The sequence below is a fragment of the Panthera leo genome, chromosome B4 (assembly GCF_018350215.1).
Source record: "Panthera leo isolate Ple1 chromosome B4, P.leo_Ple1_pat1.1, whole genome shotgun sequence".
Lineage (NCBI taxonomy): Eukaryota > Metazoa > Chordata > Mammalia > Carnivora > Felidae > Panthera > Panthera leo.
In genome coordinates this window covers 115,102,812-115,118,393 of record NC_056685.1, presented here as the reverse complement: position 1 = coordinate 115,118,393, position 15,582 = coordinate 115,102,812, and the positions used below count along the sequence as shown (strand labels likewise).

General features: G+C 48.1%; 1 protein-coding gene across 1 annotated transcript in view; it reads right to left on the bottom strand.

Annotated features, from left to right (window-relative positions):
- The window catches only part of PLXNC1 (plexin C1), a 148,418-nt gene that overhangs the window by 24,148 nt on the left and 108,688 nt on the right, over nt 1–15,582 (bottom strand). The window contains exon 21 of the mRNA XM_042947369.1: nt 12,782–12,928. Within this exon, the coding sequence (XP_042803303.1) occupies nt 12,782–12,928 (147 nt within the window). The remainder of the gene's footprint in view (nt 1–12,781; nt 12,929–15,582) is intronic.

Genomic DNA, 15,582 nt, shown 5'->3' with positions numbered 1-15,582 from the left:
GGTGATTATCTTTTTTTTTTTTTTTTACATTTATGTAGTTTTGAGAAACAGTGAGACAAAGTGTGAGCGGGCGAGGGGCAGAGAGAGAAGGAGACACAGAATCTGAAGCTGGCTCCAGGCTCTGAGCAAGCGGTCAGCACAGAGCCTGATGTGGGGCTCGAACCCACGAACCGTGAGATCATGACCTGAGCCGAAGTCGGATGCTCAGCCAACTGAGCCACCCAGGCGCCCCGATTGTCTTTTTTATTAACAGGACCACAGAGTCCCAGAAGTGAAGTTCCAGGTGACAGGGAAGGTCAGGGAGGTCCCCGTATTGATTATGCTGAAGAGGTTACTTTTTAATACGCAGCATTAATTGCAATAACATTCATCTCCCCATCCACTTTCAAGATCTTCAGTTTCCCAAGCCCTCATTAAAACCCTGAGATCCCCACCCTGTACTAGTATGCTTGCATTCATTGCTTACGTTTCAGTGCCAGCATTTACCGTTTTGCCAGTTCACATTCTCCTAATGCAGCAAAGCCTCAGAATCAGACTGATGGGGGAAGGGAAGGGCTTTGTGAGTGTGTGAAAACACAGAACGAGGGAGTATTTCAAAACAAATTTAAAAGCAATTTCGGGTTTACTTTGAGAACAAACAAACACATCTAACACAACAACGTTTACCTACTACAGCTCCTTGGGGGAACAGATTCAGGGAAGAGCGTCTTGTCATTAGCATCACATACAGTTTAGATTCTGAGGTACCTTGGTAATCTCAGAATCAAGGGTATGGTGTGAAATGCTCAGTTACTTAATGTTTTTGAACCTGGCTGTAATGAGGGAATGTAAAATGATTAACTAATGGAAGTTTTTTTTTTTTTTTTTTTTTTTTTAAATAAAAACACAAGTAAGGAGAGAATGGGGATCCTTAGGGTTCACTCAACTTTAAAATGGGTACAGTAAGTTTACCTAGGTGCCTCAGTCGGTTAGGCTTCCTACTTCCGCTCAGGGTATGAACTCACTTCGGGAGTTCGAGCCCCGTGTCAGGCTCTGTGCTGGCAGCTCAGAGCCTGGAGCCTGCTTTGGATTCCGTGTCTCCCCCTCTCTGCCCCTCTCCCGCTCGCACTCTGTCTCTCTCAGAAACAAACGTTAAAAAAATTAAAAGCAATAAATTAAAAAAACGTTAAAAGGTAATAAAATGGGGGGGAAATGGGTATAACAACAGTACCGGCATTGTTAATTACATGGGATGATGCACATCAAAGTCTCCGCACAGGGCTGGGTCCCTGGGAAGGGTTTGAGGATGAGGACGATGATGATGGTAAAAGTGGGAAGTTATTATTTCATGCAACTCATCCGAAGTCTTATTATAGCCACTGTGAGTAAGCCTTCATGCGGAGACTCAGAGACCCGGCGGCCAGGGCTCTGATTCCGTACCCGCTCCGTATCCAGCAGCGGAAAGAGCGCGGGGCCTGCAAGCGGAGCGTGGCCGAGCACCCACTCTAGGGGCCGCCTCTTGTGCCTCAGTTTGCTCCCCTGCAGAGTGGGAGTCGCAGTGGCAACTGCCCTGGAGCTCCTGTGCTGACGAACCGAATTACCCGCGGGGCACGGAGACCAGGGTCTGGCTGGTGGGCGCTCCGGAGGGACAAGGGCGGAAGCCCCGTGGCCGTGGGAAAGGGGCTCTGCCAACCGTGGGGTGGTCTCAGAGGCAGGTCTTCTACTCAGGGCCTTTACACCTTGCCCCACACTCCCGTGCGCAGTGACACCGGGGCAAACTTCGCTCCAGTCCCAACTAAGTGATCAACACCAAGGCAGTGCGGTCTGAACCCCTGAGTAGGCGCCTGGCAGCTTCCTTCTTCCTGGAACGGAGGGCACCTCCGGGGCGGGGAGCTCCAGGGGGCAGGAAGGGAGGCAGATTGCCCGCAAATGCTGGCCGAGAGAGAAGGCTGTAGAGGGCATGTGCGGGGCGGAAAATCTAGAAGCCACCAGGGTGGCCACCCTGGTGCCAGAGTCCTCTCCCTCACCTCCCTTTCTCAGCACGGTTTACGGACACCCTGCCATGTATACGCGTCTTTTAACCTTCCCAACATCCTGGTTACGGGGCTGTGTTATGATCCCCGTTTTTGAGCGAGGAAATGGAGGCAGAGAGAGGTCAAATAACTTGCTCTGGGGACACAGCTCGTAAGTGGCAGAGCCAGGAGTGGGCATCAGGAACTACTCAGCTCCAGGGTCCCTCCTCCCCTCCCCCGCACCTGGGCCCTCTCTCCTGCCTTCTGGTCCCACCCACCACGTAGGAACCATGGGCCTCCAGAAACCCTGTCTTAGGTCCTAAGCAAAAATTGCAAGCTAGTAAGCAAAGCCCGAAGCTAGATCCCCAACACAAATGAGGGTTCAGGAGGCGTAAATGCCGACCTTGCCCTTGCAGTCTAAGCAGACCTGCCGGTGTCTTCCCTTATTTCTCTGCGAGCTGGTCTGCTCACAGTGGGAAGAAGGGTGGTTAAGCTATTTCACAGGGCTTCTGAAGATAAAGACAACTAGAAAGCACCTTTTAATCAGAGCTCCAGCTATCCCAGCTTGTTTAATAGTTTTATAGGTATTTGTGAAATAACACTCTGTGACTACCTAAAGGGCACTATTGTCTTTAACAAAAACACCTCTTTACAGGTAAAGCAATAAATGTTCTACTTAAAAACATAACCAAGAGGAGGCAAAAAAAAAAAAAAAAACCCAAAAAACAACCTTAACTGGATGTAAAATAATGTAAATCTGCCACTGCCTCCACAGCTAGATGGGTGGAAAAAAAGTAAAATGGTATTTTATAGAGGCCACAGGGAATTCTGAGCATCAATTCGGACACAAATTGATTTTTTATGTTGCTAACGCTTACTGCTCCAACAGCAATTTCCCGAAGTCTAAGTATAGTCGGGGGGCTCTCAGAGTGGGCCCTACCTATTCACCCCACCCTGGGCTCAGCACACACTGGGCCTTTGTTCCCCATCAGGAAAGAGCCCCCATGGAAGGGCCATCTCTCCCCTCACAAACCCATTTAACCAGAGTCTTCCCTATCCCCTACTTGGTGTTAGGGGCTGGGGTGTAGGAGAGACCTTAGACATAGTCCTTGTTTTCAGAAGATTCACAGGACGTTTGGCAGACCAAAGCATCACCTTTGAAACACTGTTCAGCCACCAGGTGCAACACTCAGTAAGTGTTGACAGAGAATTCAAGAAGGAAACACAGGAGGGCTGAGGGCCCCGAGCCCAGGATCAGACCATCTGGGTCAGATCTTGTACTCAGCTGTGAGTGCGTGGGTAAGTCCTCTAGCTTCTCTGAGCCTTAACACTCTCATTGTTTCTATCTAAGAGGAGTGACAGGGTCACTAAATAGTGACCTAATAATAGCAAATTAAGGAGTGTTTCCTGTGTGCCAAGCACACAGAAACCTTATCTCATAGATCCCACTATTATTCCTATTTTACAGATGACAGATTGAGGCCCAGAGAGGCTAGGAAATTGCACCAAATCACCCAGCAGGAAAATGGCAGAAGCAGGCACTCTTAAACCTTTGGCGATCCTGCCTTCAAAATAAAAAAAAAAAAATTTTTTTTTAATGTTTATCTTTGAGAGAAAGAGAGCACAACAGGGGAGGGGCAGAGAGAGAGAGAGAGAGAGAGAGAGAGAGAATCCAAAGCAGGCTCCAGGCTCTGGGCTGTCAGCATGGAACCCACTAACGGCAAGATCATGACCTGAGTGGAAGTCAGACACTTAACCGACTGAGCCACCCAGGTGCCCTCAAAATATGAAAATGTTTTGTAAACTAAGCATATGGTCCAAATCTACGGGATGACCATTAGTTTTCAATACCCACAGAAGGCTAAAGGGCTCTAAAATCTACACTGGTCTTTTCTCCAGAAATCTGTCCCTGAACAGCTCTGGCTTTCCCTATTTGTTTGGCATAAATGTGTCAACAAAGCTAGGACAACGGATATGGTTGGTGGTGTCTTATCATGTAACCCAGTTTCGGCCAGTGAGATATAAAGGGAAAGGGTTTCTACTCTCACAAAAGGGGAGAGCAGTGCTTGGAGCTGTGGCAGCTATTTTGTGACTAGGAAGGAGGCACAAAAGGAGCCCAAAGATGGTGACCCTGATGGGTCGATGGCCCGGGCTTGAGGCTGCTCACCTCCTGACTTTCTGCTCTAGAATGCAATTCCACGTCCTTACTATTTCAAGCACCTTTATTCGGATTTTCTCTTACTTACAGCTGAACGTACCCAGCCTGACAGAGCTCACTTTGTTGATACTGAGGTTGCTACATCTGCTCAGTGACCCTCACCTACTTTGCATCTGGACATGGTGTTCAGGGCATTCCAGAGGATACAAAGGAGAGCCTGGCACTGATCCTGACTGGGAAGTACGTAAAGACCAAGAGAACAATTGTGAGATACACATAATGAATTCTGCTACCAGGTAGAAAACAGTAGGTATGGGCGGAGTGCTTTGGGGGTCCAGAGAGAGGTTACCTCTAGCTTGGAGGAGCTTTTTCAAAGGGTGAGAAATCAGTGAAGACTGCGTGGAGGAAGGGGCATTTGAACTGAGTCTGGAAAGGAGCTGCCTGTGCAGCGGTACACGAGGAGGCCCCTGCAGGGGCCACATACTGGGCTTCGATTCTATCTAGACTGGCCAGGAGCAAGCTTCAATCTTCTAGTCAGGCTACGAGGTCAGGAAGTCGAGAAGAAGAGTCCCACTTCCTTTTGGTAGAATGGAGGGTGGAGGACTTGAAGAACTGTGTTTGCCTTTCCAAAACCACCACCTGCCATCTGAGGGGTTCCATTACTATTTATGGAAACAAAAGCTGAAGAAGAGAATACCGTTCCGGGTTTCTAACCATCGTCCTCGGCGCTCACATGTAGCATGTTGAACACTTACCATTTACTACCAGGAGCTGTCGTAAACGCTTTGCTAATTCATTTAATCCTGCTCTGTCCACTTAATAACTGCTTAGTGAAGTGGACACCGTTATTAGCTTCACTTAGCAGATGAAGAAACAGAGAGAGAGAGAGAGAGAGAGAGAGAGAGAGAGAGAGAAGGGTTCAGAAATGTGTCCAGAATCTCAGAGCTGCTGGGGGTCATCACTAGGACACGACCATTCTCTTAACTGCAAAGCCAAAAGGCCACCAGTCAAGGTGATAAATGTCGAGGGGCAGTCCCAATGTGCCTGAAGATCTCGATAGATGCTCTCAGGGCATACAGGCTGGACAGACAGTCCAGCAGAGGAGGCTCAACCTCCTCGGCTTGGCTTGGCATGGGGCCCCATGGAGCCCACTCAACCTGCAGGACGCCACGGGCTGGTGAAAGGTACCATTCGCAGGCATTTGTATGGAGCTCATGTCCACGCAGAGGAGAAATGACCTTTCCCGGCCTCTGCCACAGCCGGGTGTGGCCGGGTGACTATGTTCTGCCCAATGAGGTTAAGCAGATCTGCAACGTGACAGCCTCTGGGAAACTTCCTTAAAAGACAGCTGGTGGCTACTTGTCCCCTTTTCTACAGCCCTACTTCTGTCCTGCTGGCTGGAACGTGGAAGAAGGCTGGGCGGGGGTGAGCCCACACTTTAGACCATGAGGTGGGCTGCGGATGAGAGACGGGGAGCCTGGGTCTGTGAGGACGTCCCAGAGCAGAGGCACCCACCAGCACCAGACTGTGCACCCCAGAACTTCTTGAGGGACAGAAGTAAACTTCTCTGTTGCTTAAGCCCCAGGTGGCTTGGCTCTCTGTTTCCTGCAGCAGAATTGCATTCTGATGGATTCAGCAACGTGCCTATCACCAAGAAGGGCTGTTAGAAGGGCAAGGGTATTTGGAAGATGCATGGGCCCAGAACCCAGAGAAAGGACCAGAACGGAAGGACCCCGTCCTTTTGTAAGCAGGTCGCGAACCGCCAGCCCCGACCACACCCCTCCCTCGCCTTTAGGTAGTTAGTTGTTCAGATGTATCATTGTGGTCTTCCGTTCACATCTGTCTGGCGGGATATCGTCTGCTATAGATTCTAAACACACAGACAGAGGGATTAGCGGTCACCTTGCCCGTAGCGCAGCTAATCCAAAAACCGTCACCCATCGACAATGAGTGACCAACCAGAAAGAATGGTGAGAGGACACTGTGCGCCGTAGACCTTACGATCGACAAGAGAAACGGCTCAGACAGGAAAACTCTTATAAATAAATGACGGGAACTGCTCTGAGGTATGATGGCTAGACATCCCATGCTCTTTTCAGACCTCAAAACAAACATACAAAGCTAGGTTTCATGATCACCTGTTAATAGATGAAGAAACGGTTTACAGAGGTCCGGTGACTTGCCCAAGGTCACACAGCCTGTTAGTAAAGTGACCGACCTCGGATTCACCCCCAAGACTGTCAGACTCTAAGCCCCACCTGTCGGGCACCCTGCGACATAACACCTTGGGCGCTAAGGTACACAGCACCTAGACAGACCAGCACATTCGTGTTTCACTGGTGGCTTTACCCACCGTTCCTTCACACACCCTGGTTGGTTAAGGTACCAAGGAGATAGAAAAAATAAGGTTGCAGGGGGCTGGGAAGATGAATCGAAGGCCCGGGAAGAGGCATTTCCCCATGCTTTTTGCATACTTTGGTGGGCAAAGGATGATCCAGCTACCTCATTAAGTCCTCACCCACATTCTTGGCTCACAAGGAGGGATGTTGCTACATCCTTGTATGATACCTTATAATACCTAGAAGGTAATTTTTTTAAAAATGCGTTTAAAAAAATACTTTATCATAACAGGGCTTAGGCCAATAATGACTTTCATTAAATAAAACTATAAAATATCTAATTTCATTTGAGAGCCAAATGAAGGTCAAGAGAAAAGTCTGGTTCTTACACCAAACTGAATTTTATGTATTTTTTTTTTTTTTTGATGTTTATTTACTTTGGAGAGAGCACAAGCAGGGGAGGGGCAGAGAGAGAGGGAGACCCAGAATCCCAAGCGGGCTCCAGGCTCTGAGCTGTCAGCACAGAGCCCGACATGGGGCTCGAACTCATAAACTGTGAGATCGTGACCTGAGCCGAAGCCGGACGTTTAACCGACTGAGCCGCCCGGGCGCCCCACACCGAACCGAAGTTTAGAGGAGAGATGTGGTAGGAAAGAAAACTACTTCCAGAAGTCCAGTAGAAGAAATGTGAGCCACGAGTTGAAAGAGCAAGTCTCCAAAGCTTCTGATCTGAGGCTTTTCTTAAGCTGGAGTCAGCAGCCCCGAGACATGCTACCAGATGCCCCCCTAGTGCTGCTCTTGCCTGCCCTACCTCCCCCTCCACCTCATTTTCCTTCCCCCAAAGACCGAGAGCCCAAAGCTTCCTGGATCAGGGTAGTTTACCACCACCCCTCACCCCACCCCCACCCTCACCGCCAACAGAAAAAGAGGGAGGAAGGCCTTTTCCATCTTGAAGAAAAAAATTAATGGAGAAAATTTCCTCAAATCTAAGTTTCTCTCTCAAATTTTTCTGTACTTGCCAGCATTTGCTAACATTTGTTCATGATAGAATCGAGTAAGACTCTGTCTGATGAAGCCCAAGATGATTGATTTCGGTATTTTAGGCTTAATATGAGTATTTCACGGTTTGTGTTTTGGTGAAGACCCCACGAGTTTCAGATTTATGGATACTGGTGAGGCATTACCATTGCTGTGTCCCCAGAAAAAAAAGAAAGAGACCCAGGCTTTTGGAGGTCGGGGGGGAAGGCAGTTTCCAGTTCTCTATTATTTTCTCTGTTATGTCAAGCTCTAGATTAGGGGCTGGCAAACTTTCTGTAAAAGGCCAAGACAGTAAATATTTAAGACTTTGCAGCCTATATGGTCTCTGTGACAACTACCCGACTCTGCAGTTATAGGCAGGACAACAGCCACAGACGACAGTAAATGAATGTGCATGGCTGCGTTTCAATAAAACTTTATTTATAACGACAGAGAGCAGGGTCACATTTGGCCCACAGGCTCTTGTTTGCTGATCCCTGCTCTAGACAATGGTAACTTCAAATGGAATGCTGACTTTGCCGATGTCAAAAAAAGACATATTGAAAAAAATGCCTTTTATCTTCACCATGATTTGCTATAAACGTCACCGTTCCCTGAGGAGTACAATTATAAATAAGGATCCTTAACAACGCAGAGTCACATTTGAGCCATAAAGAAGAAAATTAAATACTTTTGTATTTAGGTAACTAAATTATTTTCTAATCCCAAGATTATGGGTGTGAGAAGAAAGGGTATGAAGAGGGAAGTCATTTAAAGCACTCATTTAACGCTTATTTTTCATTTTCCACTTCTTGCCATCAACTGGGGAATGACTTACCTAAAATGATTATAAAAAATGGTTTCACTTCTTTGATCAGGAAGCTCAGAACAGTAACTACGAAGTTAGTAATGGTTTCGGTATTATTGCAAGTCATAATGGAAATGATTTGCACTATGGTAGAGAGCAAAAGGGGGGAAAAAAAAAGCCCAAGAATTGTTAATTAACTTCACTGTTTCTCCACAAATGCTAGGAGTATTAAAAACAAGATTGCTGAAGTGCAAACATCAGGATTTAATGAACAATGGGATGTAATTGAAGTAACACAGAATGACTTAATCGGGACAGTGGGTTGTTTAATTATGGGGATAATGGATCTTCTGAAAGGACAAACTAATGGAACAGAAGGAGTTAGGGAGTGGTGGGGAGAGCCACCGTGTTAAAGGAAGCATGTAGATGTGAAACTCTCACTAGAGATAGCCGGGACTCTGTTATATATGAGATGTTTTATTAAACATGACTGTCCCCAAAATGGTAACTACTGGGTTCAGAAAGGCAGACTGGTGCAGGCTGGCATAAGTCTTCAATAAACCGTAGTGGAGGCATTAAGATTTCTATAGACATGTATCTGTACTTTTTCTAAGAATTTCTAATAATCTTAAAGACGTTCTCATAGATATGAGAACAAGGGCAATAATATGTTTGTCGGAGCACTGTTTCCCAGGGTGCCAAGATGCTATCTCTCAGATACAGCAGATTGGCAGGCTCATTTCCTGGGTTTAAGAGTTCAAAAAACCATTTCTCGCTTAACTTTGATTACAAGTCAACCTTCTCCTGCTAATTCAGCACACTTTGCTACGAGTTATTGGGTTTTCTCATCTCCTCTTGAAAGTGAAGCAAATGTCCTTTCTCCCATGTGGTGCACTTTCCTAGAACTGAAATCTTCATGCCTTCCTTTGCGCTTCCAAAATTTCAGGGGATCTGCTCTGAAATCATTCTCTCGACGCGGACACAGCACAGCCTGCAATCTCAGGGTGGGCCTGAGGTTCTCCAGCAGCAAATTGAACACGCCTAAAATGTTGTAAAGGGGGAAGAACCACGGAGCAAAAAGCTTATTCCTCTTCCAGCTGTCAAACCTGAATCCCCTGATATTAGAGGAAGTTTGCATGTGCGCAAACCCGGCTCGATGCCGGCATTCACGGGGGTGACCGTGTGTGGGGCAGCCTCTTCATCGAACGCCAGCCTGCAATGCCTTGATAGAGAAGGATGTTTCCCGTGATACCTGAGTAAGTATGGCCGTATGGGGCTTTTTGAGCAAAGAGAGGAATTTTTGCAGTGAGCAAAGAATTGCCTCTCAGAGCCCATTTGTTAGTAGAACGATTTCACGTATGAGAAATTGGCAGGATGTCTTTGTGTTCTAGAAAACACCCCAGACCTCAGGGAGAACACATCCTAATCTTAGAGGTGTGAAACCTAGCTCTCGGGTTGTTACATGAGGTGCTGTGTTTCTGAGCACTTAGCCAAACGGGAGTTTGGGGGGCCCCTTTTAAATGTGTCCCTGTCGTGGCAGCAGGCTCTGTCATTTCAAGTTGCTCGTGTGGTTGCTCTTGTTTTTTTCTCTGACTTTTCTTTCCTTGAAAGAATTTACACACACACACACACACACACACACACAGAATCGAGTTTGTTCAGCATACCCTGGTTTTCAATTACATAAACCACCTCAGGCAAATTTAGAAAATCAAGATCTCAAACCACTGGGTGTTCATGACGGGGGTGGCGGGGGGGGGGGGGTGGGCGGTCAGGAGGGAGGTAAGAAAGAAAGAGAGGGAGGGAAGAGGGGAGAAGGTGAGTAGAGAGGGAGGGGGGGAGGAGGAGGGAGGAAGGAAGAAAATTATAATACGATGGTTAAGGCTGGGGGAACTTGCCTGAAAGGAAATGAAAAACCTTAAATTTTTATATTGACCTTCTGCCAACATTTTGTCACACAAGCATAGCCCAGATCATGTGCCTTCTCTGGAGCTTCTAATATAACCATCCACCATGAAACAGACAGGTTGGGGCAGGTACAATACAAGGGAGTAAAAATCATTTTTAAAGGCAAGGCCCCTGGAAACGAGCGGTCTACCCCTTTTCCAGTTCCTATCTACTGGCAAATCTGCATTTGAAAAGAAAGATCTATCTGGATTTCTAAATTCATAATTTCCCATTAGCCTTCTCCCCAGGGGCTATAAAGGAAAAGAGAATCCAAGAATCAACATGAATCCCTTCAACATCAAGAAACATTTGGATGAAGAGTTGAGAGTTAACAAATCCGAAACACATGGTCTTAATTGACTGTGAAATAAATAACGTTTCAAAATGAAAGGCGGAAAAAGTGTTTCCATGTAAAACATTAGAAAGGACTCAAACCTCCAAAGTTGCTTCGGGCATTTGACTCCTTCCCCACTCCCAGCTGGGTCCTCTCCTTCCCTCTCCTTCCTGCTGGGGGTTCATGCTTTCATGAAACTAAATCAGTGCTACATTTCCCCCAACCTATACACGCTCACAGATATTTCTCTTTGGGAATCCGTGGGGCCTGGAAAATGTTTCAAAGTGAAAGCATGAACATCCCTGGGGGTAGGACCGAGGCCCTGGGTCCGTCTTCAAACAATCATAGGGGAAGGTGTCGACAGGCCCTGATGCAAACAAAGTTTGTTTTGTTCTCCAAAACACCCTGCCCTCTCTGCGCAGGATGTACATTAGAATTATCTGGAGTGTTGAAAAAAAAAAAGTCTATCGTGCCTGGGCTTCATCCCCAGCAGTTCTGATTTAATCAGTCCTGAGGGGAGGCCCAGGCATCGGCCTATCTGGATCTGCGTTTCTAACAAGTGCCTGGGGAGGGGTGAATTAAATTTAATACAGATTTACACGGCCCGCACACAGCAGTCAGTGTCCTAAGTGCTTTACAGAACACTGACTCTGCACCCTTGCGACACCCCATGAAACAGGCAGGCACCATGATTGTCATCTCCACTGAGGAGACTGAGGCATAGGGAGCTTTGGAAACTTGCCCCGAGTCACGCAGGGGCAGAGGCAGGATACAGGGTGTGCCTCTTCATCACTATACCAGCAGTTCTCCTGGGGGGTCCGGGACCAGCTGCTTCTGCAGGGAGCGCTTTAAAAATGCAAAATCCCAGGCCCTCTGCAGACCTACTGAATTAGAAACTCTGGGGTGCTGCCTTGCAACTGGTGCTTGACGAACTCTCTAGTGGATTCTGATGCATGTTAAAATCTGAGAGCCACTGCCCCTCGCTTCTTGGCTACAGACAGTTGTAGTAACGGAAATCAGAACACTGAGAAATGTTGACTTTCTGCTCAAGCCTCCCGCCTTGTGGATGGCAGTCGGGCGTGGTGCCTTCAGGGCAGGGTAAGCTGCATGGGGCAGTGACCTAGAACTCGAAGCAGCCGATCTCGAAGCAGCCGATCTGTGGACTATTCTCCCACCAGAGGACATAACCATAACACAGCCCACAGCGACGTGGTGCCTTCTCCAATTAGGGAAGGAATTCTTCCAGGATGACACCACGGGTTCTCACCGTCCAGAGCTAAGCCACAGGAGACTCAGCCCCCTTACTGAGTAATACCAAAACCCCACCATCATTTTCTCCTCCTCCTCCACTAACGAGATTGTGAAGAAGCCCAGAGTCTCCACGAAGCTGAAGATCAAAACCAAATGACGGCGACCTCTTTCCCCGGTCTCCACGAGCAGAAAATGCCTAAGTAATTTCGGAGGTATTTGCCGGGCTTGGCCCTTTCTCTAAAATCTGTGAGCGCGCAGGAAATCGGTCTCTCTTCCTTTAGGAAGGGAAGAGAAGAGGGTGGTGGGGGGTAGGGATGGGTGAAAAGGAAGTTCTCCACCAGCAGCCAGGCAGTCATCTTCCTGGAGTGATTTACAGCGTTCCTCTAAAAATATCTATGAGATCACAGAACATTAAGTGCATGACACCAAACATTTGTAACTAATCCATGAAAATAAAGTAAGGGTGTCATGTTGCATGGGGAACACAGTGGAATTTGTCTTGTGTTATCGTTCTAAAATAAGACGGCCTCAATTTGGTTGAAATACATCTTCACACATTGTCTTCCAGAGCAGAGCCGTTTGAGAAATTCTGATTGCAATTATAAGTGCTGAATAGGGAGCACTTTGCATTTCCTTTGACGACGCTGAAAGCTATAAGCTATCCTGATATTAAAATCTTTGGAAATTGATGAGCACCCCAGGCATCATTACAAGCCTCCCCACCCCCATCCCAGTAATTAAAATCTATTATGTGAACACGTGTTAATAGTTTATCAACTACTGTTTTTAATTAACTCATCGTCTGAGGCCTCCCACAGTAGGAATGATACCGCTTCATTTTAAGTGGACCGCCCCCCTCCCTACCCCCACCCCACCATCCAACTCCCAGCCAGGCTTCTTTCCGAGTCTGGAAGGAAGGCTTCATCACCAACATACCACAGTACTGAATTCTGGAACCTGCCACAGCAGCCAGTCTTCGTTGAGGGTGTACAGGGCTTTGCAAGTGATCACATCCACGGGACCCTTGTTTATTTTCTGGTTCAAGGTCGTTACCAGCAAATAGAATGGCTCTCCAACCGTCTCCTGGGAAGAGACACAAAGGCGACAGTTAGCGGTCTGCAGAATCCACTGTACTTTCTTCCAAAGAGTTAAAGTTTCAGTTTATGGCAGTGCGACAGGAGACAGGAGGCGGTGTCTTCTAACAATCCACACGAGACTCCCAAGAAAATACACACTGCTTCACTCAGGATTGGGTGCAAAACTCAGGAAGCGCCTCCTCTCCCCACACATGCAGGCACAGACACACACACACACACACACACCCAGAATTTACAGTCAACAGCATCACGAAGTTCTCAGAGGGTGGTTCTGTGACGTTTAAGCTTCTATATGGCAGACGGATGCTCATATTGGCTAATGCCTATAGGAGATGCAGAGGCCTAAGCTTTGTTTACATTCTTATTGAATCGCCCTTCTGAGCAAACCAAAAATAAACGGCATTAGAACGCACACACGATAATTAGCTCTGGTAACCAGAATAAATGTCAGAACATTTTGTACGTTTGCCAAGAGGGTACTTTTTGGTGTTAAGAGCTTCTCATGAAGGAAGTGGCCTTCAGTTATCACAATCGGTAGCCTTCCTCCCTTCTCCCCTGGTGCCGGCCAGCACCCTGTGGTTTGCAGAGCTGCGGGTGGGACATGTACCGGCAGCCTTTGCCTTTGCTGCTGTGGGGCCACTCGTGTACCCTAACTCCCTTCCCTGGGCCAGAGCCGACACCATAGCTCTAAGGCCTTCCTCCCAAATTCGGCCCATCCCGACTGCGTCTTGCTCCCAACTTCTGCCATGTGCATCTGTGCCTACACCAGGGGCTACCTACCACCCTCAGGGGGACTGAAATGCCTCCACTTTGCAGCCACACTGTGCTTGCGTGGGCTCTGAGCGGCTCAGGTGGGAGGCTGGTGTGTTCTTCCATTTCAGCCTCACAGAGCATGCAGCCCCGGTCCTCAGTAGCATATTTGCTAAACAATCAAGGTCTACAATCAACAGACAGTAACCAAACGCGGGAGAGGAAGAGCCAGGAACCTGGAAGTCAAACTGCCTTGGTGATGAGGATACCAGCCAAGTGGCTAAGGCTTGAAGCACCCGTTTACCGTTCAGTGTCACAGCCCGGCTTGAAAAGGAGAAATTCCACTGGGTCTCTCCCCTGCTCTCCCCTGAACAGGTAAACAAAGACCTCTTTCAAGATTCTTGGGATCTCACCCCGTCCCCCCCTCCCCCAGCCTGCCCATCCCATGCTTTATACTCCCTGCAAAAACATGTGCCCTCCCCAGTCCCAGGGTTTCCTTTGGTCCCCTTCTGCCACCCTCCATTCCACTGACTTCCCTTTATCACGCTTCTCTTCCCTGCTGACATGTCCTGGAGTCTCTTCCTTAGTGGAGGATACAGTTGGAATGTTCAAAACTTTCCCAGGTGGGGAGAGAGCGGGGACTAGCACCTGACATTTAAATTCTTCTGGGAAACTTCCTTTATCTCATGGTTCGCAACAACGCTGCTCTCTTCTCTTTCCCTCTGTCCCCTTGGGTAATGTCCTGGCTGCAAACTTAGAACTCCCACTTCTCTTTTTCCCTCCAGCACGCATCAGAGACAGGGGTGAGTGTCCTTACGAGCCTTGTGGGCTGGATGTGCCCACAGAGGCTGCGGTTAGGGGTCAAGTGGGCTCTGCGGGGCTGGAGGGCAGCTATGGACTCCATGGCTTTGGAGTCAGGAGTTCCCCAGAATTCTCCAGAGTGCAGCTAGATGGAGGTAAGTAATATTTTGCCTTACACTGTTATCCACACCCAGGGTTCTAAACCTGGGTAATCGTCACCAGAATTCCTTGGGGCTCATGTAAAAAATTCAGATGCCTGGACCCTACTGTAGGCCTACAGATCCAGAATTTCCGGAGGTGAGGCCTGGGCATCTGTGGTTTTAACACCTTCCCAGGGGATTCTGACGTGTATCTGGCTTAGAAAACTATGAGGTCTGTCACTATTTTTTAAAAATGTGTGTTTATTGGCAGCTTTTCCTGCCTGTGGGTCCCATCCCCGTGCTTTAATAAAATCACCTTAAAAATAGATTTATTTGGGGCGCCTGGGTGGCTCAGTCGGTTAAGCAGCCGACTTCAGCTCAGGTCAAGATCTCGCGCTCCGTGAGTTCGAGCCCCGCGTCGGGCTCTGGGCTGATGGCTCAGAGCCTGGAGCCTGCTTCCGATTCTATGTCTCCCTCTCTCTCTCTGCCCCTCCCCCGTTCATGCTCTGTCTCTCTCTGTCTCAAAAATAAATAAACGTTAAAAAAATTTAAAAAAAAAAAAAAAAAAAAAAAATAGATTTATTTTGAGAGAGAGGGAGGGAGGGAGAGAGAGTGGGGGAGGGGCAGAGAGAGAATTCCAAGCAGACTCCGTACTATCAGCGCAGAGCCCGTCATGGGGGTCGATCCTACGGACCGCGAGACGGTGACCTGAGCTGAAGTCAAGAGTTGGCCACTTAACCAACGGAGCCACCCAGGCGCCCCCTCTCCGTCACTATCGAACACAAGTTCTAAGTTAGTCACAATTGCTGGGGGCTTGGGTGTCTTACGGGACCAGAGAACACAGCTCCCCAGGGAGCCGGCTGTGGGGGAGTGCACCTTCCGGAACCACTCCTGTGATGGGAACAAAGCTCGGCCCCTTCACCTTCCTTTTCTTTGTGAGACCAGACTC